General features: G+C 48.3%; 1 protein-coding gene across 9 annotated transcripts in view; it reads right to left on the bottom strand.

The window, feature by feature from the left end:
• Positions 1–27,545, bottom strand: part of PDE9A (phosphodiesterase 9A) — a 123,079-nt gene that overhangs the window by 59,157 nt on the left and 36,377 nt on the right. For 6 of the 9 annotated variants that reach the window (XR_010154451.1, XR_010154453.1, XM_001140087.8 and 3 more), the window contains exon 4: positions 18,423–18,466. Coding sequence is in view for 4 of the 9 variants with exons in the window: in XM_001140087.8 (XP_001140087.3) it covers positions 18,423–18,466 (44 nt within the window). In the remaining 5 variants the exon portion in view is untranslated. Of the gene's footprint in view, positions 1–18,422; positions 18,467–20,058; positions 20,135–27,545 lie in introns of those variants that run through there. The other 3 variants (XR_010154452.1, XR_010154454.1, XM_063803507.1) reach the window with 1 other exon arrangement.

Raw genomic sequence — 27,545 nt, 5'->3', positions numbered from 1 at the left:
AAAGACATATTAGTAAGTGAAAGAAAACCTGAAAAGGCTTTATTCTATATGACTCCAACTACGTGACATTCTGGAAAAGGCCAAACTATGGAGACAGTAAAAAGATCTGGGGCTTGGGGTGGGAGGGATGACTAGGTGGCGCACAGGGGGTTTTGAAGGCCGTGAACCGATTCTGTCTGAGACTGGGATGGGACACACAGGTCATCATATATTTGTCCAAACCCAGGGAATGTACAGCCCTGAGAGTGAACTCTGAGGTGGAATATAGACTTTGGCTGATAAGGATATGTCAATGTTGGTTCACTGATTGTAACCAATGTACAATCTTTTTTTTTTTTTTTTTTGTCTGGAGACAGAGTCTCTCTCTGTCGCCCAGGCTGGAGTGCAGTGATGCAATCTCAGCTCACTGCAACCTCCGCCTTCCGGATTCAAGCGATTCCCCTGCCAAGTAGCTGGCATTACAGGTGTGCGCCATGACGCCTGGATAATTTTTATATTTTTAGTAGAGACAGGGTTTCACCATGTTGGCCAGTCTGGTCTTGAACTCCTGACCTCCAGTGATCTGCCTGCCTTGGCCTCCCAAAGTGCTGTGATTACAGGCATGAGCCACTGCGCCCGGCCGTAACCAATATACAATCTGATGCAGGACGTTGACGGTGGCAGAGGCTGAATGTCTTTGTGTGGGGGGAACATGTGGGAGCTCCGCACTTTTCACTCAATTTTGCCGTGAATCTAAAAAACAAAGTCTATCAATTGTAAAAAAAAAAAAAAAAAAAGTAAAGATGCATATTGTAACACTTACAACAGCCGAGGAAAAATAATGCAAAAAGAGACAGCTAAAGAGTCAGCAGAAGGAATAAAATGGAAAACAAAAATTTATTCAATTAACACAGGAGAAGGCAGAAAAGGAGGAACAGAAAAACAAAACCCAAGATCAAGAAACAGCAAATAGCAACGTGGTAGAGCTAACCCCAACCATATCAACAAAGACTGGTAGAGCTAACCCCAACCATATCAACAAAGACTGGTAGAGCTAACCCCAACCATATGAACAAAGACTGGTAGAGCTAACCCCAACCATATCAACAAAGACTGGTAGAGCTAACCCCAACCATATCAACAAAGACTGGCAGACCTAACCCCAACCATATCAACAAAGACTGGTAGAGCTAACCCCAACCATATCAACAAAGACTGGTAGAGCTAACCCCAACCATATCAACAAAGACTGGTAGAGCTAACCCAAACCATATCAACAAAGACTGGTAGAGCTAACCCCAACCATATCAACAAAGACTGGTAGAGCTAACCCCAACCATATCAACAAAGACTGGCAGAGCTAACCCCAACCATATCAACAAAGACTGGCAGAGCTAACCCCAACCATATCAACAAAGACTGGCAGAGCTAACCCCAACCATATCAACAAAGACTGGTAGAGCTAACCCCAACCATATCAACAAAGACTGGTAGAGCTAACCCCAACCATATCAACAAAGACTGGTAGAGCTAACCCCAACCATATCAACAAAGACTGGTAGAGCTAACCCCAACCATATCAACAAAGACTGGTAGAGCTAACCCCAACCATATCAACAAAGACTGGTAGAGCTAACCCAAACCATATCAACAAAGACTGGCAGAGCTAACCCCAACCATATGAACAAAGACTGGCAGAGCTAACCCCAACCATATGAACAAAGACTGGCAGAGCTAACCCCAACCATATCAACAAAGACTGGCAGAGCTAACCCCAACCATATCAACAAAGACTGGCAGAGCTAACCCCAACCATATCAACAAAGACTGGTAGAGCTAACCCCAACCATATCAACAAAGACTGGTAGAGCTAACCCCAACCATATCAACAAAGACTGGTAGAGCTAACCCCAACCATATGAACAAAGACTGGGAGAGCTAACCCCAACCATATCAACAAAGACTGGTAGAGCTAACCTCAACCATATCAACAAAGACTGGTAGAGCTAACCCCAACCATATGAACAAAGACTGGTAGAGCTAACCCCAACCATATCAACAAAGACTGGGAGAGCTAACCCCAACCATATCAACAAAGACTGGTAGAGCTAACCCCAACCATATGAACAAAGACTGGTAGAGCTAACCCCAACCATATCAACAAAGACTGGTAGAGCTAACCCCAACCATATCAACAAAGACTGGCAGAGCTAACCCCAACCATATCAACAAAGACTGGTAGAGCTAACCCCAACCATATCAACAAAGACTGGTAGAGCTAACCCCAACCATATCAACAAAGACTGGTAGAGCTAACCCCAACCATATCAACAAAGACTGGTAGAGCTAACCCCAACCATATCAACAAAGACTGGTAGAGCTAACCTCAACCATATCAACAAAGACTGGTAGAGCTAACCCCAACCATATCAACAAAGACTGGTAGAGCTAACCCCAAGCATATGAACAAAGACTGGTAGAGCTAACCCCAACCATATCAACAAAGACTGGCAGAGCTAACCTCAACGATATCAACAAAGACTGGTAGAGCTAACCCCAAGATATGAACAAAGAATGGTAGAGCTAACCCCAAGCATATGAACAAAGACTGGTAGAGCTAACCCCAACCATATCAACAAAGACTGGTAGAGCTAACCCCAAGCATATGAACAAACACTGGTAGAGCTAACCCCAACCATATCAACAAAGACTGGTAGAGCTAACCCCAACCATATCAACAAAGACTGGTAGAGCTAACCCCAACCATATCAACAAAGACTGGTAGAGCTAACCCCAACCATATCAACAAAGACTGGTAGAGCTAACCCCAACCATATCAACAAAGACTGGTAAAGCTAACCCAAACCATATCAACAAAGACTGGTAGAGCTAACCCCAACCATATCAACAAAGACTGGTAGAGCTAACCTCAACCATATCAATAAAGACTGGTAGAGCTAACCTCAACCATATGAACAAAGACTGGTAGAGCTAACCCCAACCATATGAACAAAGACTGGGAGAGCTAACCCCAACCATATCAACAAAGACTTGGGCGCTCTGCTCATCATCTGGGTGCGACACACCACATAACAAACCTGCATGTGATACGTTTAGATCTGTATGTAAAATAAAAGTTGGGGCTGGGCGTGGTGGCTCACACCTGTAATCCCAGCACTTTGGGAGGTCAAGGCAGGTGGATCATGAGGTCAGGAGAGCGAGACCATCCTGGCTAACGCAGTGAAACCCCATCTCTACTAAAAATACAAAAGTTAGCCAGGCACGGTGGCGGGCACCTGTAGTCCCAGCTACTTGGGAGGCTGAGGCAGGAGAATGGCGTGAACCTGGGAGGCGGAGCTTGCAGTGAGCCAAGATTGCACCACTGCACTCCAGCCTGGGCGACAAAGCGAGACTCCATCTCAAAAAAAAAAAAAAAAAAAAAAAAATTGGAATGAAAAAAAAAGTTTTAACAAATTGACAAAAATTAGATACATTTCCCATGGTCATGCACTCCAGCCTGGGCAACAAAGCGAGACTCCACCTCAAAAAAAAAAAATTGGAATTAAAAAAAAAAGTTTTAAGAAATTGACAAAAATTAGATACATTTCCCATGGTCAAGATGATGTTTTGAAATATATACATTGTAGAATGGCTAAATCAAGTGAATTAACATACACATTATGCCACATAGTTTTTTTTGTGGTGAGAATGCAAAATGTACTCTCAGTGATTTTCAAGAATAAAATACATTGTTATTAACTATTAAAAAGACACACACAAAAAACCCAAATACATTAAGTGTAAAGGGACATAGGACAAAATAATACCAAAATTACATAAAATCTTTCAGAAAATACAGAAGAAAGTAAACTTCCCAATGTGTTTTATGAGGCCACTATAGGGCCAATATCAAAACATGACAAAGACACTGCAAGAAAAAAAATTACAAATCAATATCCCATTTAAGCATAGACAGCCACATTCTTAACGAATTGTTAGGAAATCAAATCTAGCAATACATAAAAAGCGGCCAGGTGCTGTGGCTCACGCCTGTAATCCCAGCACTTTGGGAGGCTGAGGCGGGTGGATCACCTGAGGTCAGGAGTTCGAGACCACCCTGACCAACATGGTGAAACCCTGTCTCTACTAAAAATACAAAAATTATCTGGTGTGGTGGTGCACACCTGTAATCCCAGCTACCCGGGAGGCTGAGGCAGGAGAATCACTTGAAGCCTGGAGGCGGAGGTTGCAGTGAGCCGAGATGGTGCCACTGCACTCCAGCCTGGGCGACAGAGCGACACTGTCTCAAAACAAAAACAAAAACAAGTCAATACATAAAAAGCAAACACATCAGGGAGAGGGCCTACATATACTTTGTTACATTTATTCCCAAGTATTTTCCTGGAAATATTTCCTGGAAATACAAGTGAGTTTACCCCAGGAAATTTCCTAGGAACATTTCCTGGAAATACAAGTGCATTTACCCTAGGAAAGCAAAGTGGTTTTAACATTTGAAAATCAATCGGTATTATTCATTATCTTAACAGAATAAAGGAGAAAAACCATATATATGCTCATCCCATAGATGCAGAAAGGTATTGGAACAAAATCCAATACCTGTTTATGGGACAAAACCATTAGAAAACAAGGAACAAGAGGACACTTCCTCAACCCACCTCAGTAGCTGTAGAGAGAACATTTGATAAAAGTTAACAAAGAATTTTGTCAAAGAACATGAGACAAAAAACTCTCAGGAAACTAACAACAGTAGACGGGGACTTCCAACCTCATGAAAGGCATCCACAAAAAAATCTGTGGCTAACATCGTACGTAACGGTGAGAGACCGAAGGCATCTCCTCTAAGATTGGGAACAAGGCGAGGTTGTCTGCTCTCACTTTTGTTTAACCGTATTGCAGTTTCAACTAGTACAACAAGACAAGTAAAAGAAATAAAAGCCAAAAATCGGAATGCAATAATTAAAACTGTCATTATTCTTAGATGGCATGATTGTCTCTGTGGACAATTATAGGAACCTATAAAACAACAACTAGAACTAACCAATGAATTAAGCAAATTCACAGGATCCAACGCCAACATCCAAAAATCTATTACATTTTTATAAACTAGCAGCAAACAATTGGAAAATTAATAAAATCCTATTCACAATAAAACCAGAAAACAGAAAACACTTTGGAGTAAAGTTAACTGAAGACATGAAGGACCTTTATCCTGAAAGCCATAACCTTTTGAGAAGTTAAATGAGACCTAAATAAGTGGAGGGATGTATCATGTTCATGGGTTGGAAGACTCAGTATGGTTAAGACACTACCCTCCCCAAATTATATAGTAAATAAAATAGTAATCAAAGTCATAGATGGCTTTTTTTTTTTGAAATTGACAAGTTGATTCTAAAATTTGTAGGGAAAAGAAAAGAAACTATACAGTCAAAACAAATGCAGAGGAAGGACACATGGAGAACTTAGAGTACCTGATTCCAGGGCACAGTAACGTAGCCAGTGTGGTGTTGGTGTGAGGATAGACAAATAGATCAATGAAGCAGAACAGAGTTCAGCGAGAGGCCCAAACACAGAGATACCATTAACTTTCAACAAAGGAGCCATGGATTCAGCGGGAAAAGGAGTCTTTTTAACAAGTGGTGCAGTAACAGCTGGGTGTCAGCGTGGGGAAGAAAATGAATGGCAGTCTCTACTTCACAACACACACAACATTAACTTGAAATGAATGACAGATTAAAACATAACATCTCAACAGATTGGGTTGTTAAAAATTTTCTTTAAATTAAGAAAAAACATAACAGCTATAACTCTAAATCTTCTAAAATGTATCTCCATGACCTTGGGATAAAAAAAATTATTAGGGCCAGGCATGGTGGCTCACTCCTGTAATCCTAGCAATTTGGGGGGCCTGGTGCGGTGGCTCAGCACTTTGGGAGGCCGATGTGGGCAGATCACCTGAGGTCGGGAGTTCAAGACCAGCCTGGCCAACATGGTGAAACCCCATCTCTACTAGAAATACAAAAAAATTAGCCAGGCGTGGTGGCAAACGCCTGTAATCCTAGTTACTCGGGAGCTTGAGGCAGGAGAATCACTTGAACTCGGGAGGCAGAGGTTGCAGTGAGCTTATCGCACAGCTGCACTCCAGCCTGGGCAACAAGAAACCTTGTCTCAAAAAAAAAAAAAAAAAAAAACTTATTAGAGAAGAGAGAAGACACAAGAAGTACTGACCACAACAGAAAAACTTGTTACATTGGATGGAATTCATCAAATTAAAAACCTCTGCTCATCAAATTACCTCATTAAGAAAATGAAAAAGGCAAATCACAAATTGGGAAAAATGTTTGCCACATATATCTGACAAATGAATTATATCCTAGCTTATGTAGAGTTTCCTACAAACCAGTGACAAAAATAATACAAGCCAGCTTAAAAAATGAGCAAAATCCTTTTTACATATTTTTTTTGAGATGCAGCTTTTGCTCTGTCACCCAGGCTGGAGTGCAAGGCGCGATCTCAGCTTACTGCAACATCCACCTCCTGGGTTCAAGCGATTCTCCTGCCTCAGCCTCTCGAGTACCTGAGATTACTGGCACCTGCCACCACACCCAGCTAATTTTTGTATTTTTAGTAGAGAGGAGGTTTCACCGTGTTGGTCAGGCTGGTCTCGAACTCTTGACCTCAGGTAATCCACCCACCTTGGCCTTCCAAAGAGCTAGGATTACAGGCGTGAGCCACCGGACCTGGCCTGAGCAAAATATTATTGAACAGACACTTCACAAAATATGACATTCAAATAGTCAATAAGACACAGCAACATGTTCAACATCATTAAGTTACTTGGAAATGCAAATTAAAACTATAAGAAGATAGGATTGCTCTTACACCTACTCGAATGTCTAAAATGTAAGCAGAGAATGCTTAGTGTTGCAGGGATGTGGAACAGCTGTATCACTCAGATGCTGCTGGTGGGAATGTGGAATGGTACAACCTCTTGGTAGAACAGCTTGGCAGTTTCTTTTTTTTTTGAGATGGAGTCTCGCTCTGTCACCCAGACTGGAGTGCAGTGGCGCAACCTCTGCTCACTGCAACCTCCTCCTCCCAGGTTCAAGAGATTCTCCTGCCTCAGCCTCCTGAGTAGCTGGGACTACAGGCACACACCACCACACCCTGCTAATTTTTTGTACTTTTTGTAGAGATGGGGTTTTGCCATGTTGGCCAGGCTGGTCTCGAACTCCTGACCTCAAGTGATCCGCCCGCCTCGGCCTCCCAAAGTGCTGGGATTACAGGCGTGAGCCACTGTGCCCGGCCCAGCTTGGCAGTTTCTTACACTTAACAATTAAGTCTTAAGTTAAACAAACACAGCATATGAGCCAGCCATTTAACTCCTAGTTGGACCCAAGATCACGGACAAGGATGCCCACAATAAGACTTGTACAATAATTCTAGTAGCCGAACCCTAAACTGGAAATGACCCAAATGTCCCTCCACAGAAGAATGAATGAGCGAGGCGTGCAGTGCTCAGCAGTGCAAAAGGAAATAACTGCACGAATGGATCTTACAAACATCATGATGCGGATTGCTTTAGCCCAGGAGTTCGACACCAGCGTGGGCAACATGTCTCTACTCGGAGGCTGAGGTGGGAGGATCACCTGAGCCCAGGAGGTCGAGGCTGCAGTGAGCCATGATTGTGCCTCACACCCCAGCCTGGGCAACAGGCGTGAGACCCTGTCTCAAAAAACAAACACACACACAAACAAACAAACAAAAATGATGTTGAGTGAAAGAGTCCAGACACAAAGAGCTCGTGCTGTATGATTTCAACTCCATGAAACTCAAAAATAGGCAGAGAACTCCACAGTGAGGACTGCCTTGAAGGGGGTACAGGGACATTTTTCTAGGGTGATGGAAATGTCCTCTGTCTTGATTGTGGTGGCGGTTACATGCACGTGCACTTTTAAAAAATTTAATTTAATTTTAAGTTCTGGGATACATGTGCAGGACATGCAGGGATGTTACACAGGTAAACGTGTGTCATGGTGGTTTGCTGCACCTGTCAACCCATCACCTAGGTATTAAGCCCAGCATGCATTAGCTATTTATCCTGATGCTCTCCCTCCCCCAACCCTCCCGACAGGCGCCAGTGTGTGTTATTCCCCTCCCTGTGTCCATGTGTTCTCATTGTCCAGCTCCCACTTATAAGTGAGAACATGTGGTGTTTGGTTTTCTGTTCCTGCATTAATTTGCTGAGGATAATGGCTTCCAGCTCTGTCTATGTCACTGCAAAGGACATGATCTTGTTCCTTTTTATGGCTGCATAGTATTCCATGGTGTATATGTACCACATTTTCTTTATCCAATCTATCATTGATGGGCATTTGGATTGATACTATCTCTTTGCTATTGTGAATAGTGCTACAATGAACATACATGTAGATATATCTTTATAATAGAATGATTTATATTCCTTTGGGTATATATATAAACGTCATTGCTGGGTCAAATGGTATTTCTGGTTTGGGTGGTGATTCCTGAAAGATCTAACACATGCACTTCTATCAAAACTCATCAAACTGTGGCTGGGCACAGTGGCTCATGCCTGTAATCCCAGCACTTTGGGAGGCTGAGGCAGGTGGATCACCTGAGGTCAGGAGTTTGAGATCAGCCTGGCCAACATGGTGAAACCTTGTCTCTACTAAAAATACAAAAAATTAGCTGGGCATGGTGGCATGCACCTGTAATCTCAGCTACATGGGAGGCTGAGGCAGGATAATTGCTTGAACCCAGGAGGCAGAAGTTGCAGTGAGCCGAGATCGCGCCACTGCACTCCAGCCTCGGCAACAAGAGCGAAACTCCTTCTCAAAAACAAAAACAACAAAAAACAAAACAAAACTCATCAAACTGCACCCACAGGATCTGTGCATTTCAGTGCAGTCAGGCAGGACACAGCAGTGGGTGGGTATGGGTTGGCCTGGTTCTCACAAATGCCTAGGAGCAGGGAGGGCAGTCCTAACGTTTGCAGTCTTGAGGTCCGTGCAGCAATGTTCGGCTGTCATCATCTCCATTTTACTCAAATCTGCCGTCAGGACACTTCCATTCCGAAGGCTTCTGTATTACTGTTTGCCATCAATATCTCTGACAGTGGCACGCTAAGGGCTGCTGCTGTCTTCGTTGACTAGGCTACTCTAAGGGGAATCCGTCTGAACACACCATTCCAGAAATGGTTATTTTTCATTTATACACTGCAGTCTTTTTGTTTCAAAAAAAATACAAGTAAGGGTGACTGTGGCTTTGCTTATAAAGCCTTCTAGACTGAAATTGCACTGAAATAGGCAATATTATTAAGGAGCATTATTATTCTCATGAGCAACATATTTATGCGCAGACTTCCAGCATTAACTTGGCTTCCAGGGCAGACACAGCCAGTCCTCCGCCTTTTGTTTTAGACCTTAGGAAGCATTCCTGTTCTATTAAAATTCAGCAATTCCAGAGAGACATAACTTTAGCCATTCAAAAATGCCCCCTAGGTCATTTTCAATGATAACAACCATTTACTGGGCACTTACCAAGTGGCAGGCACTGTGCTCAGCATTTTGCATAAATTACTTCATTTATCCTCCCAAGAACCATGCAAGGTATGCATTAGAATTCCTATTTTGTCAGGGAAATGGAAGTTCAGTGGGGTTAAGTAGCTCTCCTAAGGCTATTTCATCCAAATGACAAATGAGTATGCCAGGGGGCTTGACCTGTCTTGGAGTCTAAGGTTCTTAGTTGGAGATCCTCAAAAGCCCACCGGAGACAAGGAGCTGGGGTAGTGGTGCATTTGGAGGCCAGCCCAGGAAGCCCTGGGAGGGAGTGGGGGATTGAGGCATGGAAGGGAAGAGAGCTCCCAGAGGGTGAGCTGATGCACAGGTGACTCCTCGCTCTGAGCTCCCTTTGAGCAACTGCATTGATGATGTCAGAGAATGGTCCCACTGTGGAGCAAAGAAGCTGGGCACCTGTCCTTCAGCTCCCTCTCACTGGGGAGGACTGACCTCGGGGCAGCTGCGTGTGCCGCGCACAGAGGAAGTCCTCAGGCAGGGGGACTCAGGGGTTGGAGGAGGCACCCATTAGTGGGTAAGGGACCTCCCATCCAGGCTGCAGGGACCTCCTGGACAGGCCAGCCTGGCACACCCGCAGCATCCGGTATCCTCTGCTGTGAACTTTCAGCACTTCTCTCAGGCCCTCCCCTTCAAGACGGCTAGACTTTAAAAAAATTTTTAATATTTCATTTAATCCAATGTACCTCAAAATACCTCATTTCACCATGTATCTTTCATACAAAAATTTTCACACAAACGTTTGCAGCAGCATCATTCACAATAGCCTTTGTGGAAACAGCCCAAATGTCCATCAGCTGATGAACGGATCAACCAAACGTGACGTAGCCACGTGACACAGCCACACAATGCAGCCACACGACGCAGCCACGCAACGGAACGTCATCCAGCCATAAAGGAACAAAGAGCTGTCATGTGCCACAACGCGGGGAGCCTGCAACACAGTGTGCAAAGTGGAAGAAGCCAGGCTGGAAAGGCCACGGATTCTGTTATGTGAAAGGTCAGAATGCACAGGACAGAGAACAGGGCCTGCCAGGGGCTGGGGGGTGAAGGGGATGGAGAGGGACTGCTAACAGGTACAGGGATTCTTTTTGGGTTGATGGAAATGTTCTGGAATTAAATAGTGGTGATGGTTGCACAACAAAATGAAGACACTAAAAAAGACTGAGGTTGTATATATATATATATTTTTTTGAGATAGAGTCTCACTGTGTCACCCAGGCTAGAGTGCAGTGGTGTGATCTCGGCTTGCTGCAACCTCTACCCCCAGGTTCAAGCGATTCTCCTGCCTCAACCTTCCAAGTAGCTAGGATTACAGATGTGCACCACCACACCCAGCTAATTTTTGTATTTTTAGTAGAGACAGGGTTTCACCATGTTGGCCAGTCTGGTCTCAAACTCCTGACCTCAGGTGATCTGCCCGCCTCAGCCTCCCAGAGTGCTGGGATTACAGGCGTGAGCCACCATGCCTGGCTGAGGATGTACACTTTAAAATGGTGGGCTTTATGTTATATCAATGACATCTCAACCAGGAAACATGAAATCAATATAAAAATGACTGAGATTTTTATATTCTTTTTCATACTAAGCCTTCAGAATTTGCTGTGTGTTTTACAGTTACCGTGCGTCTGCATCTGGACTGCGGCTGGACTGTAAATGCATTTGGTCACCACCTGGGGGAACTCTCATGTGGGGGCAGCTCCGGGGTTCCATGGCTGCCCCCAAAACCTCTCCACATGCATGTTGTGGGGCACAGCCAGCCAGCCTGCCCGCCCTGCCGGCCTCCTCTGGCTTGCAGAAGCTCAAGCACGCACTCTGCGGATGCGCCTCCTTATGGCCCCCTTTTATTGTCCTTCTATGGAAACAGCAACGCCAATAAAGCTGCTGGGAAGTGGAAGCCTCCGAGTCACCCTCGGTCTCTGGCCAGGGGAGTAGAATGTGGTGTGGGTCTCTGCGGGGGCCAGATGCAGAGGCTGAACAGGGTGTGTGTGACTAGAGACATGTCCTGGGTCCTAGGGCAGGCAGGAATGTGGGGGAGAACAAGCAGAACCAGACCCCTACAGCACTGTCCTAGTTGAAGAGGCTGTCATCACTTGGGTTAAGTGTGACAGCACGGTTCAACTGCTGCTGCGCCTAAGAAAATCGTGATAGCCCCTGGCTCTCCTACAGGACTTGGGCCGTGGGGGGCCGTCCTGGCGTGTGACTGCAGCACGCTTTCCCTAACGCTCTGGTCAAAAAGACACAATCCCCTTGATACGGTCATGAGATCACACGGACCCATGGACCCACGCGATCTGCCACGCTGAGGGAGGCCCTGTCCTTTTCCTGCGTGCTGTGATCACGGCACCCAATCCTCATCATGGGCATCTCCCCTGCCAGCTCCTGGCAGCCGAGGGCACTTGGGGGACACCCGTCAACTGCCATCGGCTGAGATCTGTGTTTTATAATCTGGAAAACACCACTCTTTGAGTTTGAGCGGCTTACATCAAATAAAAGTGATTGAGGCTCAAGGATTTTCCAAAAAATCAGCACTATCGTTATAAAAAGATGCTGAGAAGCCTGTGTCATGGTTTTTGTAGTTGCTATTACCTTTATTTTAGTCACAAAAGGGAGAAATGCTCTATCCATTTGATTCCCTCCCATGATCAGGCGAAGAGAGCATTTTTCTACAGAAGATGCTTGGTGAACACAGACCTTCGCATGGACGGGGCCATTCCTTCTGCTCTATGCTGGAGAACGAGGCTGTGCCATGCTTTTTCCTGGCAGGAGCTGTTCACCGCTCCAGAGAAGTCTCTGCAGCTCACACTGGGGTTGTGGACCCAGGCCAGGGCTGGCCTATTCTTCCTTTTCTATGAAAAGTCACGTTTTTGATAATACTCTTCTCTTTACTATTTCCTGAATATTTAAGTAGCAAAACAGCAAAACCCTGGGGTGTTTCTGCATTGCACAGTTCCACCGGGCCTGTTAGAGGCATTTACTGAAACCTGCTGAGAATCAGTGAGGAACCCAGGGCCTTGGGAAAGGCTGGGTGTGGGGCTGCGTGGCGTTGGCCTCCCTGCACCCTGCCCCCCACCCCCCACCCCCTGAGCCTTGTGCTAGTCTAGAAACAGCTCCCATTTCCTTTTCTGAGGGTCTTTTATTGCCACTGGAAATGTGGTCTGTTGATTCACAAGGGCAACTGGGGCTGCTTACAGGCCAGAACTCAGGGCGGCGTCGCTAGAGCTAACTCCTGACCTTGGGCCATGGCTCAGTGGCTCTGGGACCCAAGGCCGATGGATGGGAGAGGGAAGGTTGTTGCCATAGAGAGAGTGAAGAATTCCTAAGGACAAACCCCAAATGGAAAAAATGTTCTCTAAACACATTTCTCAGGAAAGCCGTGTGTGTGTGTGTGTGTGTGTGTGTGTGTGTGTGTGTTTGGCGGGGTGGGGGGTCTACCTGACACCGACTTTGTCTCCTAAAGAAAAGCCTGGAACACTGGCCTATTTGGAGAGCGGGGTCCCCACGCACCCAGAGGCGGGGAAAGGTGGTGTTAGCCCAGCCAGGATGTGACTATGGAGATGTGGGAGGGGTTGACGCTGCTAGGAAAATGCAGCTCCCCTGGAGAGCCAGCGACTCCTCACTGCAGAATAAGCGCAGCGCTCCTCGGCTGGCCCGGAGGGACACCCAGCCTGGCCTTCCGTGTGGCCGCTCATCCTCTCTGAAGAGGGAAGTCTTGCCCAGCCCAGCAGAAGTGTGTGCAGCTCTCAACAAACACCTGAAGCACCTGTCTCGTGCCAGCCTCGTGCTGCCGTGAGGGCTGGCGGGAGCCTGGGCCCTGACCACCTTCTCGAGGAGATCACGGCCTGGGCCGAATGCTCCTGAACCAGCCCCAGCCCTCTGTAGAGACGGTGCAGAGCCTGGAGGTGCAGCACTGTTTTCTGCTTTTTCTCATCCTGGCACCTTTAGCAGAAATGCCCCTTATTGTTCTTTTACTCAAAACTTTACGATGCGAAGTTTAATGTGAGCCTTTGTGTTTCTCAGGATGGATTATTTTTCAAGCCCCTTTGTGGCTCCTAGGATCCAAGTTCCAGGAGGGCTGCAGAGGGCACTGATCTCTCAGCCACTGGGTGCCCGCACAGCCCAAGGCCAGCAGCCTTTGCCGGAGTCCTCCAGGGAGGAGCAGCTCCGGCCTTAGGACAGCTGGTTCCAACTTCCTTCCATTCACCTCTTTCCCTCAATGAGCCCAACTCCATCTCCCACTGGTCCTGGATGGGCCCCCAAGCGACACAGAAATCCCTCTTTCCTCTGCTCCCAGCGATGCTCTTCTAACTCTGAGCACAGCCATCTCGCCTGTCTTCGCTGGCCTGCGAGAGCCCTGCAGCACCCCACCCACACCCGGCCAGCCTTTGCCTCTTCCTGCCTCCAGGGCTTCATGGCTTCCCCTCTGCTCCCGATGGTGTCCTGTCACCAGCGTCCTTCTCCCACGGATGGGTTCGGTCTCTGTTCGGCTCAGGCCTGGCCTCTCCTGCTGGTGCTCACTCACTCCCTGCCGGCCTCACCAAGTCCCAGACTTCAACACCATCCACTGGGAGCCGACAGCCGAGAGGCCACCTGCCCTGACTCTGCCTGCTCCTCATGCACCTGATGTCTGATGAGCAGGCCAAGCCCACCCGCAGCAACCCCCTCCCTGGGCCGTGGCGCTCAGTGCTCAGGTCAAAGAAGCCCCGGATGGGTCTCTATATCCCGCTTCCACTTAGGAAAAAGCTTGTCCCTTCCTTTAGAACCTGCTGGAACCTGCGCTCCTCATCACCTCCATGGCCCCCACCCCGGCCTGGGCCTCCGTCTCCTCCCAAAAAAATACCTTCCTCTTGGATTTCTCTGCCTCCACCTTTGCTGCCAGTTCCCTTTCGTGATCTCGACCCAGCGCCCTGAGCAAGATTTAAAACACAAATGTGATGATGTCACTCCTCTCCTGAAAGCCTTCTAATAGCTGCCCACGCCACTCAGCATAAAAGCCAGCATCCTTGCAACGACCTTCAAGGCCCTGGCACTTTCATTCTCATCTCCAAACATTTGCACTCTAAACAGCCAGAGTGGAATTTGGTGATCAGCCAGGAGTTTGGGGGAGACCCCAAAGGGATCAAGTCTTAGTAGGACTGAGCTATCCCTGGGGTAAGGGCCCTCTAGAGCCATTCTCACAAAGCTTAAAGGTGGGGCTCAAAGGCATCAAACTGATGTGCAAGTAACTTAACTGCTTGCCAAGGCAAAGCCCAACACTCTTAACTGGGAGAAACAAAACCAGATGATGAACCAGCGTGCATTCCTGTGATCAGCATTCCATCAAGATCTACTAGATTCACGAGAATCAGAAAAATATGACCCATACCCAGGAGATAAATCAATCAACAGAGACAGACTCGGATATGGCAGAGAGGAGGAAACCAGCAGACAATGGCATGAAACAGAATTATAATGAGGTATAAGCATTTACAGGAAATATAAACATAATGAGGCATAAATGGGAGATGTAAAAATGGGAGATACGAAAAAGGAGGGAAACATAATTCCTAGGGATGAAGAATGCAATATCTGAAATGAAAATTTCACTGAACGAGATTAACAGCAGACTAGATACTGCAGGAGGGAAGACCAGTGCAATGGAAGACGTCACGGAAAAGTCTAAGAAAAATAAAGCAAACAGAAAAAAAGGTCTGGAAAGAAAGAAACAGTGTGAGTGAGTCAGGGGATGCTCTCAGGCTGTCTATCATTCAGGTAGTTAGGGTCGCAGGGGAAAGGAGAGAGACAGAGGAGAGCAGAAAAAATTCCAAATTTCATGAAAAATATGATCCCAAAGTTCCAAGAAGATCAATGAACACCAAGCAGGTTAAACCAAAAGAAAACCACACCAAGGCCATCATAATCAAATTCCTGCAAACCAGTGATAAAGAAAACATCTTAAGTTGCCAGAGGGAAAAAGACATATTGCACACAGAGGAACAAAGATAAGACATCACAGACTTCTCATTAGAAGCTGTACTAGCTAAAACACAATGAGAAGACATATTCACAGTGCTGGAAAACTGTGAAACTAAAATTCTCTATGGCAAGAAAATACCCTTTCAAAATGCAGATGAAATAAAAACACTGTCAGTCGGGCATGGTGGCTCACGTCTGTAATCTCAGGGAGGGAGGATTACTTGAGTTTAGGAGTTTGAGACCAGCCTGGGCAATACTGTAAGACCTTGTCCCTATAAAAACTTAAAAAATTCGCCGGGCATGGTGGTGTGTGCCTATAGTCCCAGCTACTTGGGAGGCTGAGGAGGGAGGATTGCTTCAGCCTAGGAGGTCAAGGCTGTCACGAGCTATGACTGCATCACTGCACTCCAGCCTGGGCAACAGACAGAGACTTTATCTCTCTCTCTCTTTGAAAAAAAAAAAAGCAAAACAGCAAAGAAAAGCTTTTTCAGACAAAAGCAGAAGGAATTTGTTGTCAGAAGACCAGCACTATAAGAAAATCATCTATAGAATCATAGGAAATCTGCAAAAAGGTACTAGACCTAATAAATGAGTTTAGCAAGGTCCCATACAGAAGCCAATTCCTATAAACTAAAAACTACTGGAAATTGAAATGAAAAAAATCCATTTACAGTACCATTAAATACATGAAATAGTGATGTATTTATCAGTATTTATTAAGTACTTCATATTAACAATGGTAACACATTATTGAGAAACATTAAAGGAAACCCAAATGAATGGGGAGATAGACCATATTTATGAACCAGAAGACTCAACATTCTTAAGATATTAATTCTTCCCACATTGGTCTGTATATTTAATGCAACTTCAGTCAAAATCCTAGCAGACTGTTTTTTTGGAAGCAATTCATAGACTGATTCTAAAATTTATTTGAAAATAAAAGCAATAACATTTTTGAAAAAGAAAAAAGAAACCAGAGATAACTTAGAGTACCTGATTTCAAGACCTACTATTTATCTACGGTAGTCAAGATGGTGTGCTGTTGTTTTAAGACATGTAAATTCACACGACAGGATCTGGAGTCCAGAAAAAGACTCACACATACATGGCCCATCGATTTTCCACAAAGGTGTCATGGTAATTCAGTGGGAGAAAAGATCATCTTTTCAACAAATGGTGCTGGAGAAATGAATATCTGTGTAGAGAAAACGAACCTCGGTTTTTCTCTCCTCTGTTTGGGTGGGCTGGACTTAGTGACTTGCTTTCAAAGAAGAGCAGGGAAGGAGATCAACAGTAACTCTGCAGTGGAGAAGCCCGTGGTCCTACCTGGCTGTCATGCGCCCCACGTATTCCTTCCAAAACCCACCACACCCAGGCTGGTCGTGAGAGAAACGTCAGACAAACCCAGACTGGGGAACACTCTACAGACTCTTATATCCACTCTTAGGGAAGACGGTTAAGTATATGTTTAACTGTATAAAAAAGTTGGCAAGGTTATAGGTATCTTAGGCATTTAGCCAAGCGAAATGAAATATATGAAAATATACGTTTCCACCAATACTTGTACTTTAATGCTCACAGCAGCCTTATTCTTAAAAGCCCCCAGACTGGTAACAACCCAAATGTCCATCCACAGTGAATGGAAGACGCCCTGTGGTACAACCTACACCATGGGATACCACTTAGCAATACAAAGCATGAACTGTCTCTACACACAGCACATGGATGGGTCTCAAAAACATTATGTTGAGTCAAAAAGAGCACATGTACCATGTAATTTCTTATATATGAAACTCTCAAAAAGAAATCTCATGGATGATGTCAGAAAGCAGGTCAGTTGTGGACTGAGACACACTGGAGGGGGCAAGAGAGAGCTTTTCTAGGTGGTGCAAATCTCTTGATGTTGGTGATGGTTACAAGGGTGTACACATTTTTCAAAACTCATCAAAATAGGCACTTAAATGGCATTTTATGATGTATAAATCACACATAAATAAAAGTGATAAAAATCAAATGGAAAAGGGATTCTAGGCTGGGTGCTGTGGCTCACGCCTGTAATCCTAGAACTTTGGGAGGCTAAGACAGGTGGATCACCTGAGGTCAGGCGTTCGAGACCAGCCTGGCTAACATGGCAAAACCCCGTCTCTACCAAAAATACAAAAAAATTACCCAGGCTTGGTGGTGCACGCCTGTAATCCCAGCTACCTGGGAGGGTGAGGCAGGAGAATCACTTGAACTTGGGAGGCAGAGGTTGCAGTGAGCCGAGATCGTGCCACTGCACTCCAGCCCTGGGCGACAGGGCCAGACTCCGTCTTAAAAAAAAAAAAAAAAAAAGAAAAAGGATTGTAACACGGCGGCCCAAGTAACTGTATGAGGCACCCCAAGGCATCCCAGGGGCCACAAATGCCTGCCTTGGCAACTCACAGTGGAGTGGGGAGGACAGGTGCTGGGCCAGGAAGACCAGAGTGGATGCCGCCCTGCAACTGCAAAGTCCTTGGGATGGCCTCTGGCCAAGGGGCAGGGACAGACAGTGCAGCCAATGGAACGGCCATAGACCAGGAACAGGCAGTGGCCAAAAGGAGTAAGAAAAAATCCACACAAGGGAGGCTAACCCCAGGCAGATGCTATTCTCCCTGGGGTTAGAAAGGCAGAGCCCTTACAGTAGTACAAGGTTTCAGATTCTGCAGTGGTATCGGCTTCAAATGCAGATTCAAATGCTTAACTAACATATAGTTAAATGCTTCAAAGGTAACTCATATATATTTCAAATGCTTAGATTCAAATGCTTAACTAGTATATATTTTATCACAGGGGCAAGCTCAAGATTTCTTTTTCCTTCTTTTAGTTTAAAAAACGACAGCAGGGCCTTACCAGAGAGTTGCTTGATGGCCACAGGTCTCACTTTGTAGGGAGTGCTGCAAAAGAGAAGACAGTGCCACCGTGAGACTCTGCAAGGCGCTCGCCGTATGTCTGGCAGGAGAGATAAGCACTCGGCATGATTAGAATTCAGCGGATTAGGTGGTTTTTAAATTTTTTTATTTTTTAAATTAGCTTCTTTGACTGTTCTCAGCTTCCTTACTCAGATGAATTTCAAGTATATCATTTAAATGATCAACTTCCTCTATAATGTTCGTGTTTGGTCAATTAAATAAATGTTGTCATGGGTACTATTGCCGATCACAGGTGCTGTATCAAGTTGGAAACGTCAGACTCTGGCAGCTGCCTGGACCCACTTCAGCACCTGGCGGATGCAGGTGGCCTCCCTCTCTTTTGCTCTGTTGAGCTGATGGCGACTGTATCCCCCAAATGAACAAGAGAGGATGGTGACAGTGACGAAGTCGAAAATGCACTGGGATCTCTGTGATGTCGCCCCCCCGCCCCCGTCATCACGAGGCCCAGCGTGATGGGGAGAGAATACTGGCTGTGCAGACGACAGCCAAAACGTTTCTGTCGCTGACACACGACAGCCTCTGGCCAGGAGGCAGGGAAGGACAGTGCAGCCAATGGAACGGGCATAGACCAGGAACAGGCAGCGGCCAAGAGGAGTAAGAAAAAATTCACACAAGTGAGGCCAACCCCAGGCAGATGCTATTCCTTGACCCAGCAGTTTAGCAACATTTGGAAACCTGGTAAGAGAGGTGCTACAAGGACACAGGGCGGCAGACGTCACAGGTGTTGCTGGTGGGGTGTGGGTTGCCACATCTTGGGGAAAGCAGTGTAGAAACACCAGTTAAAATCCTTTGTCTCAGCAGATGAATTTAGGGAGGGATGTATCAGAATGAAACACGAGCACACAGGGAGACAGTCAGATGTTATGTGTTCATGTCTTTGACTTGCTCATTCATTCATTCAAAATCCTTTGTCTCAGCAGATGAATTTAGGGAGGGATGTATCAGAATGAAACACGAGCACACAGGGAGACAGTCAGATGTTATGTGTTCATGTCTTTGACTTGCTCATTCATTCATTCACTCGCTCTACCCATTTCTTCCTGAGTGCCCACTGTGGTCAGGTGCAGGTGGGTTGAAAGAGCGTGCTCCACTGTGCTGTCTGGATGGGTCAGTCTGTGCATCTCTCCACAGGCAGGATGCCACATTAGTGGTCCCATGGTGCTAGGGTCTGAATGTTGAGGCACCCCCACCCCAAATTCATATAATGAAGCCCTCATCCCCAGTGGGTAAGATTAGGAGGTGGGGCCTTGGGAGGTGATTAGGTTTGGAGGAGTTCCTGAGGGTGGGGCCCACGGGATGGGGTTGGTGTCCTTACAAGGGCCAAAGACACCAGAGCTGTCTCTTGCTCTGCCTCATGAGGGCACAGCCAGAAGGCAGCTGTATGCAAGCCAGGAAGAGAGGCCTCCCCAGGAACAGAACCTGCCCACACCCTCATCTTGGACTTCAGCCTCCAGACTCTGAGAACTCAATGTCTAGCTGTTTAAGTTCAGACAGACTGAGACACTGCAGTGTCAGGTAGTTGTTAAGAAGATGAAGACAAGCATGCAAGTATTCACCTGGTGGGACGCCCATGACTTCTTACTAGGTAAAAACAACAAGTTACGGAGTGATGTATAGAGAATGAGCTCATTCCTGGAAGAAGAAACACAGTGAATATGGAGGGGTATACACACCAAGCTGTTCATGGTGATTAACTGGGGGCAATACATGTGGTTTGATGGTTACAGGTAACGTGGAAAATCTTTACAATTTTAAACACCAATAATGGGAAAAAATAAAACCTGTGTGGCACTGACCTCCCTGCACTTTGGGCCCTTTGTCTGTAGGGCGGTGAGGCTGAGGTTCTCGGGAGAGCCGGGCACTGTGGACTTGCCAGCTGAGCCCAAGTGCTGGGGACTAGAGGGCCCTCTGTCCCCTTGATTCTCCCCTCACCCTATGAATGACCTCACTCACACAGAATGTCAAGAAGTGAGCCCACAACCTCTCATCTCCCACCACGTGCCTGCGTGGGCTCAGGAGAGGCCCTGCCTCAAAAGGCCTTTTAGTGGTGGGTCATTTGGCACTGGAGGGCTCATTTCTCCCCAGAGACTCAGTCATAAGAGGCACTGGGCTTGAAGCGTGGCCCTCAGTGCAGAGCGGAGTCCTCCAAACTCCCCAGGTGGAGAGGGCACTCGGTCGTCATCGGGACTAGGGCCCCTCTAGCCCCTGATGCCTGTGCTCAGCTGGGCAAGTCCACGGTGCCCAGCTGTCCCAGGAACCTCAGCCTCACTGCCTTACAGACCCAGAGCCCAAGGTGTGAAGAGGCCAGGTGCTTTGCTGATGGCCTCAGTGTGGCCAGTGAGGACCCGTGCCAGGGTTGCCTAGGAAGGGCCCGGGCTGGGAGGATGGAGTGGAGGGTGGGCAGCAGAGAAGCCGGGTGTGCTGGGCTCCTCTTGGATCCTCCTTCCTTCCTCTTCTCAGTGTCTCTCCGGCTCCCACCATGAGAGCAGCCCTGGAAATGGTGCAGTGGATGGAGAGAAAGCCAGGACCTGCGTGGGCAGCAGGAAGGGGCTTTGCCATCGCTCCTGCCACCCTGGCTCCCCACTCCTCCCCGACTTTCTTCTCCTGCGTCTCCTCTGAGGAGCAGCAAGGACTCTTTCTTCTCCTCCTTCCCCTGCCCCTTGTCCCTAGAAAATTAGTGCTGGAGGTGGGGGGCAGGTAGTGACCAGGAGCAGAGAAGGGCTCCAGGAGGTGGGGCAAGGGCTGGAGGGAGAACAGCATGGATCCCACACAGTGCCGGCGGGGACAGAGCCCGAGAGGCGTGTCCAGCAACTTCTCCCACGCAAGAGACTCAGAGGAAGGTGCCCTGGGGACCTGATACAAAAACAGGCTTACCAAGACACCCTCCCCTCATACAGGGGCACTGGGCCTGCTCATCCACCCAAATGGAGTCCAGCCCCCTTCAAGCCCATTCAACCTATTCAGAGGCCAGCCTCTCCGAGGAGTCTGGTAAGCTGAGGGCAGGAGCCATCACATCAGCAACAGAGGGAAAAGTGGATGGACAGGGAGCCTCTGTGAATGCTCCAGGAGGCTGCAGAAACCTTCCTGGCCCTTGGGCCCAAGATCCTTGGGTTGCATTTCTGGGCCACTCAAGATCAGTCTTGGCTCCCAGATGCTTAATCCTTTGGCTTCTCACAACCCGTTATGTTGCTCCCATGAATGAGTCAACTCTTGGCTCAGTCTCAATGGAGCTGAATCTTCATCATGCTCTTCAATAACAAATTAACACAGGAAGCACTCCCTCTTTGGAAAGGATAAGCTTGCCTCCAGCTTCTACTGTATTTGTCTTTTTCTAAGATCTAACTGCCTAGGCTCTAAGACCTCTTTTAAAACACATTTAATAGGAGGAGGAGGAGGCCTGGAGCCATTCTGGAATATAGAAAGCTTTTCTCTAAGCCAGAATGGCCGAGAATACTGGCCTTGCACGCACAGAACTCATCCGGTGGAGAGTCACCCGCAGCACAGCTTGGCTGAAACCGGGAACAAAAGGAGCAATGGTGTGTGTCGCACGGCGCCATCCTCTGGCCCTCTCCCCTCTGTATGTGTCTCACCACACACCCCACTTTCACTCACGCTACTGAGGTGTCTGATTTTTCTCCTTCCACTGCATCTTGAAGCAGTAGTGACTGGGGAATGGAAGGGGTAGGGTTGTCAGGAAGCAATGCCCATGTTAGCTGGATGTCAGGATCTCCAGAATGTTCCCGGATTGGAAAGGAAAATGACACCAGATGGCTCAGAGTCCCTCCAAGGAGGAATGCTGGAGCTTTATTTGATCACGGTTGGGCTATGACTTTTTATATTTGTTGGTCGTTAGGTTGTTTAGTCATCAATTATTTTTCTTGCCAGCTCTAAAAGGGAGTGGAAGCCAATCAGCCTATTTTCCATATTTTCCATGATGTAAACGTGTTCCAGGTTATTTCAAATGCCGGCTTGAGCATGCTCCAGATTGCACCAAACGTCCAGGAGCATAGGAAGGGTTAGGCAGCTGCCAGTGGATCCCCAGCCATAGGAGGGGCCTGTGGATTCGGGGCGGGGACAGGAAGATTGACAGCGTGCAGAGGGGGAATGTGCTTGGAGGTTTGCAGAAGGGGAGTGCCCGCTGGGCTGGGGTGGGCATTCATGCAGCTCAGCAGATTGGAGACAAGTACATTATGGTGGATTGGGGCCAGACATCCCAATGCGGGGGGCTGGAGAGTGTCCTGCAGCCAACAGGCCACTGGAGAACTCCATGCTGGGAGTGATGGGATGAAAGTGTGTTTGGAGCCTATTTTTCTGGAAGGTAGCAGGACTCAAGGGAGAGATAACTGTGAGGGGTAACAGGAGGCAGAAACCAGGGAGTCCACCTGTGAGATGCGGTCCACACCAGAAGCCAGCCACCAAAATCTAAAGGATGGCATTAAGGCAAGAAGTATTTTGAAAGAATAATCCAATGCAACAATTTGTTTAGTTTGGAATGAGGAGCAGAGAAGAAGCTAGAGTTTTAAGCTCTAAGAGACCGTGCAACCGGCATCACCCCTTCTGATCAGGACGGAGGTGGTCTGTCAAGAGCCCTTGGAATTTGGAGATTTCATGAAACGCCCACCCTATGGCTGTGAATCTGGGAAGAATCCAAGCAAGCTAGGTACAACCAGCCACCTGCAGGAATCCAAGCATGCCAGATGCAACCAGCTGCCAGCAGGAGAGCCTCCTCCAAAGACATGGTTTTTGGGCCTGAGGCTGGGGGGACAGTGAGGTGACCAAGTCCACACCAAGTCACTGCAGGTGACTTCAGAAGTGGAGGAAGTTAAAGAGAGACACAACCCAACCAACCAACCAACCAACCAACCAACCAACCAACCAACTGCTGACATAGCTTCTGAGCTAGAGGGAGAGGGCTGCTGTCTGCTAGGAAGAAACAAAGAGTTTACCCAGCATGTTTCAGCAAGGGAAGGCCCTGGGTCTGGTAGACATAAGCTTCTGGTCACCAGAGGGTGGGGTAGAGTGGTTTCTTAGATTTTCCAGACCTTACATCAGCGGTTAGTCCCCAGACTGTGTGCTGGAATCACTTGCAGAGCTTTAAAAAACAATCTCTTAAAAATCTGGACTTAATTGAGGGGTCTGGGCATCAACTGGTACCTTTTAAAAGATTCCTGGGTGGGCTGGGCACGGTGGCTCACGCCTGTAATCTCAGCACTTTGGGAGGCTGAGGTGGGCAGATCACCTGAGGTCAGGAGTTTGAGACCAGCCTGACCAACATGGAGAAACCCCATCTTTACTAAAAATACAAAATTAGCCAGGTGTGGTCGTGCATGCCTGTGATCCCAGCTACTTGGGAGGCTGAGGCAGGAGAATCCCTGGAACCTGGGAGGCAGAGGTTGCAGCGAGCTGAGATCACACCATTGCACTGCAGCCTGGGCAATAAGAGTGAAACTCTGTCTCAAAAAAAAAAAAAAAAAAAAAAAGTAGGACGCGGTGGCTCACGCCTGTAATCGCAGCACTCTGGGGGGCCGAGGCAGGCGGATCACGAGGTCAGGAGATCGTGATCATCCTGGCTAACATCCCGTCTCTACTAAAAACACAAAAAATTAGCTGGGCGTGGTGGCAGGTGCCTGTAGTCCCAGCTACTCTGGAGGCTGAGGCAGGAGAATGTATGAACCCGGCAGGCGGAGCTTGCAGTGAGCTGAGATCGCGCCACTGCACTCCAGCCTGGGCGACAGAGCGAGACTCCGTCTCAAAAAAAAAAAAAAAAAAAAAAAAAAAAAAGATTCCTGGGTGGTTGCAATCTGCAGCCAGGGTGGAAAGCCACTCTTTAGTGGAACTAGCTTACAGGGAGTGGTTCAAATAAGAGCAGGCGTGTGTGCTTAGGACGCCTGAAAGCACAAATTGACGGGCATGCGTCTCGCTCTCAGGCATTCTCTGCAGGAGCTCAGGCACCTGTGTGGAAATCGGGGCAGTGAATTTCCAGGCCCCGTGGGTCACCGTGTCAGGTGGGGCTCTGAGCAGCCACCGGCCCAGCCTTCCCACGGCCCCTTTTCCACGCAGCACCATAGGCACAGCAAGAAAGTCAGCAAAGGATGCCGGCTCCCTCCTGGACATGTGGGGAGGGAATGGCTGCAGCATGCGGCCGGGGGGCGGGAGAGAAACGGTGGGCATTCCCGAGGCCTCGCGCGGCGGCTCCGGTGCAGGAAGAGTGCGAGGAGCAAGGCGTGCGGGCCCCGAAGCACATCTCTGAGGATGGCCGCATGTCACCAGGCACCGAGTGGACGAGAGGAAGAGGGGAGGAGCCAAGGGGGAGGCAGGGCCAAAAAAGAAAAGGCCAGTAACGTCACCTGCCGGCGAGGGAAGAGGGAGGGAAGCGGGAGAGAAAAGCCCCTGGGTCAGAAGAGCATCAGTGGCGGGTCCCGGGCCAGCCTCGTCCTCCTCACTGGGAACCTGCAGAAAGCCTGGCTTTCCGCTGCAGCAAGATTCTCGGGGCCCACCTCCGTCACAAACCAGAGACCGAGGGGAGCTCTGTGCTCCACCAAGCCCCCTGCGGATTCCGACGCAGTTGTCTGAGAACTACTAGGTTGGAAGATTGGGGGAGGGTGAGAGGACAGCGACAGAGCACAGGGGAGACCTCAGACACCAGGTGCTCTGCCTCAGCACTGCTGATGTCTCCGGCCACGTGTGTCATTGTTGTGGGCCTGTCCTGTGCGCTGTAGGATGCCAAGCGGCATCCCGGGTCTCCACCCATTGGATACAAGTAGCAGGCCCTTACCCCTGGTGACATCCAGAAATGTCTCCAGACGTTGCCCTGCGTCCCCAGAAAAAAAAACTGCTCTGGGCAGTGCAGAGGGGGAGGCACGCATGAGCTGGACTGGTTCACTCCGTCCCCAACTCATTCCATCCTGCACCCAGCATGCCCTGCCTCGTTTAGGGGCTGGAAATCCAGCAGAGAGCAAGGTGAAATTTCCTTCCTACGAGAGAAGACCGTCCAGCGGGGCCAGCAGCAGTGAGAACCTCAAACAAGTAAGTGAGATCACTTCAGACTGAGGCGCACACCGAGGGGAGGAAGCCAGTGATGTGCTGATGGTGACAGGTTGGGTGACTTTGGATGGAGATGGTGAAGGGGCTGGGTGACTTTGGGTGGTGATGGTGATGGGTCTGGGTGACTTTGGATAGTGATGGTAAAGGGGCTGGTCACTTTGGATAGTGATGGTGACGGGCTGGGTGACTTTGGATGGTGATGGTGATGGGTCTGGGTGACCTCGAATGGTGATGATGATGGGTCTGGAAGACTTTGGATGGTGATGGTCATGGGTCTGGGTGACTTCGGATGATGGTGAAGGGCCTGGTGATAGTGATGGTGAAGAGGCTGGTGACTTTGGATAGTGATGGTGATGGGCTGGGTGACTTTGGATGGTGATGGTGATGGGTCTGGGTGACTCTGGATGATGATGGTGATGGGGCTGGTAACTTTGGATGGTGATGGTGATGTGTCTGGGTGACTTTGGATGGTGATGGTGCTAGATGACTTTGGATAGTGATGGTGATGGGCTAGGTGGCTTTGGATGGTGATGGTGATGTGTCTGGGTGATTTTGGATGGTGGTGGTACTGGATGACTTTGGATAGGATGGTGACAGGTGGGTGACTTTGGATGGTGACGATGATGGGGCTGGTGACTTTGATGGTGATGGTGACAGGCTGGGTAACTTAGGATGGTGATGGTGATAGGACTGGGTGACTTTGGATGGTGATGGTGTCGGGGTAGGTGACTTTGGATGGTGATGGTGATGGGGCTGGTGACTTTGGATGGTGATAGTGAAGGGCTGGGTGACTCTGGATGGTGATGGTGATGGGTCTGGGTGACTTTGCTAGTGATGGTGATGGGCTGGGTGACTGCGGATGGTGCTTAAGGCAGGTGGCTGGGCTGGCACCTAGCGGATGAGCAGAAGCTGGTTCTGCAGAGCTGGGAAGGCAGGATCCTGTGGGCTGGGCATGGTGCGGGTGTGGGTACAGGGGATAAGTTGGAGAAGTTGGTGAGGCATAAGTTGGCAGGGCCCAGATTGGGAGGCCACCATGGAGAAGAAGGTGTCTTACCAGGTTGAACCTGGCAGCCGTGTGGGAGAGGCAGGCTGGAGGCAGGGAGGTCAGAGCTCAGTGAGGCCTGGACCTAAGAGTGGCAGAGGGAATGGAAGAAGGCACAAAGGAGACGGGGGTGCAGGAGGCGCAGGCACCAGCCTGGGGGACAAATACAGCCACATCTCAGCACGTGCCGCCCCCAGCCACGATCAGTTTGTCATGAGAGAGGAGAGTCTATTCTCTCCTCTTCACCATGTCTATGCCTATATCCACACCCACGATCATAGATAGAGCATCCGAAGCTCTTTCTACGTCCAGAGCCACATTATCTAGATCACATCCACATCGCTGTCTAGATCCGTTTCCACATCGCTGTCTAGATCCGTTTCCACATCACCCGTACCCGGTTAGATCCACACCCTATGCATCTATCTATATCCTCATCCGCGTCTAACGCCCTCTTCTCCACCTGTGTCCTCATCCGCGTCTACCTCCATCTTCTCCACCTGTGTCCTCATCCGCGTCTACCTCCATCTTCTCCACCTGTATCCTCATCCGCGTCTACCTCCATCTTCTCCGCCTGTATCCTCATCCGCGTCTACCTCCATCTTCTCCACGTGTATCCTCAAGTGCGTGTGTCTCCATCTTCTCCATCTCCACTGCTCCCCTGTCCACGTCCACTGCCATGTCCATATCATGGTACCTCATCTGTCTCTGTCTCTTTATCAGAAAGGCATGCATTTTGGCATCTCAGCAGAGAGCTTCCAGACATTAGGGCTCTTTGGGCTCAGGAGGGCTTTTGTCTGGTGTGTCTGATACTGTCTCTTGTTAATAAGGCACCTGGGGCCAGAGAATTAGAAGGGTCAAGGTGGGCTTCTCCTATTTCCCGCCCAGTTTAAATGTCTCTGCATGCTGTTTCAAATGAGTTCAGGAAAACAAAGCAGTTTCTCTCAGAGACCCAGC

The sequence above is a fragment of the Pan troglodytes genome, chromosome 22, assembly GCF_028858775.2.
Source record: "Pan troglodytes isolate AG18354 chromosome 22, NHGRI_mPanTro3-v2.0_pri, whole genome shotgun sequence".
In the NCBI taxonomy this organism is placed as follows: domain Eukaryota; kingdom Metazoa; phylum Chordata; class Mammalia; order Primates; family Hominidae; genus Pan; species Pan troglodytes.
This window is presented reverse-complemented; position numbering and strand designations above follow the sequence as displayed.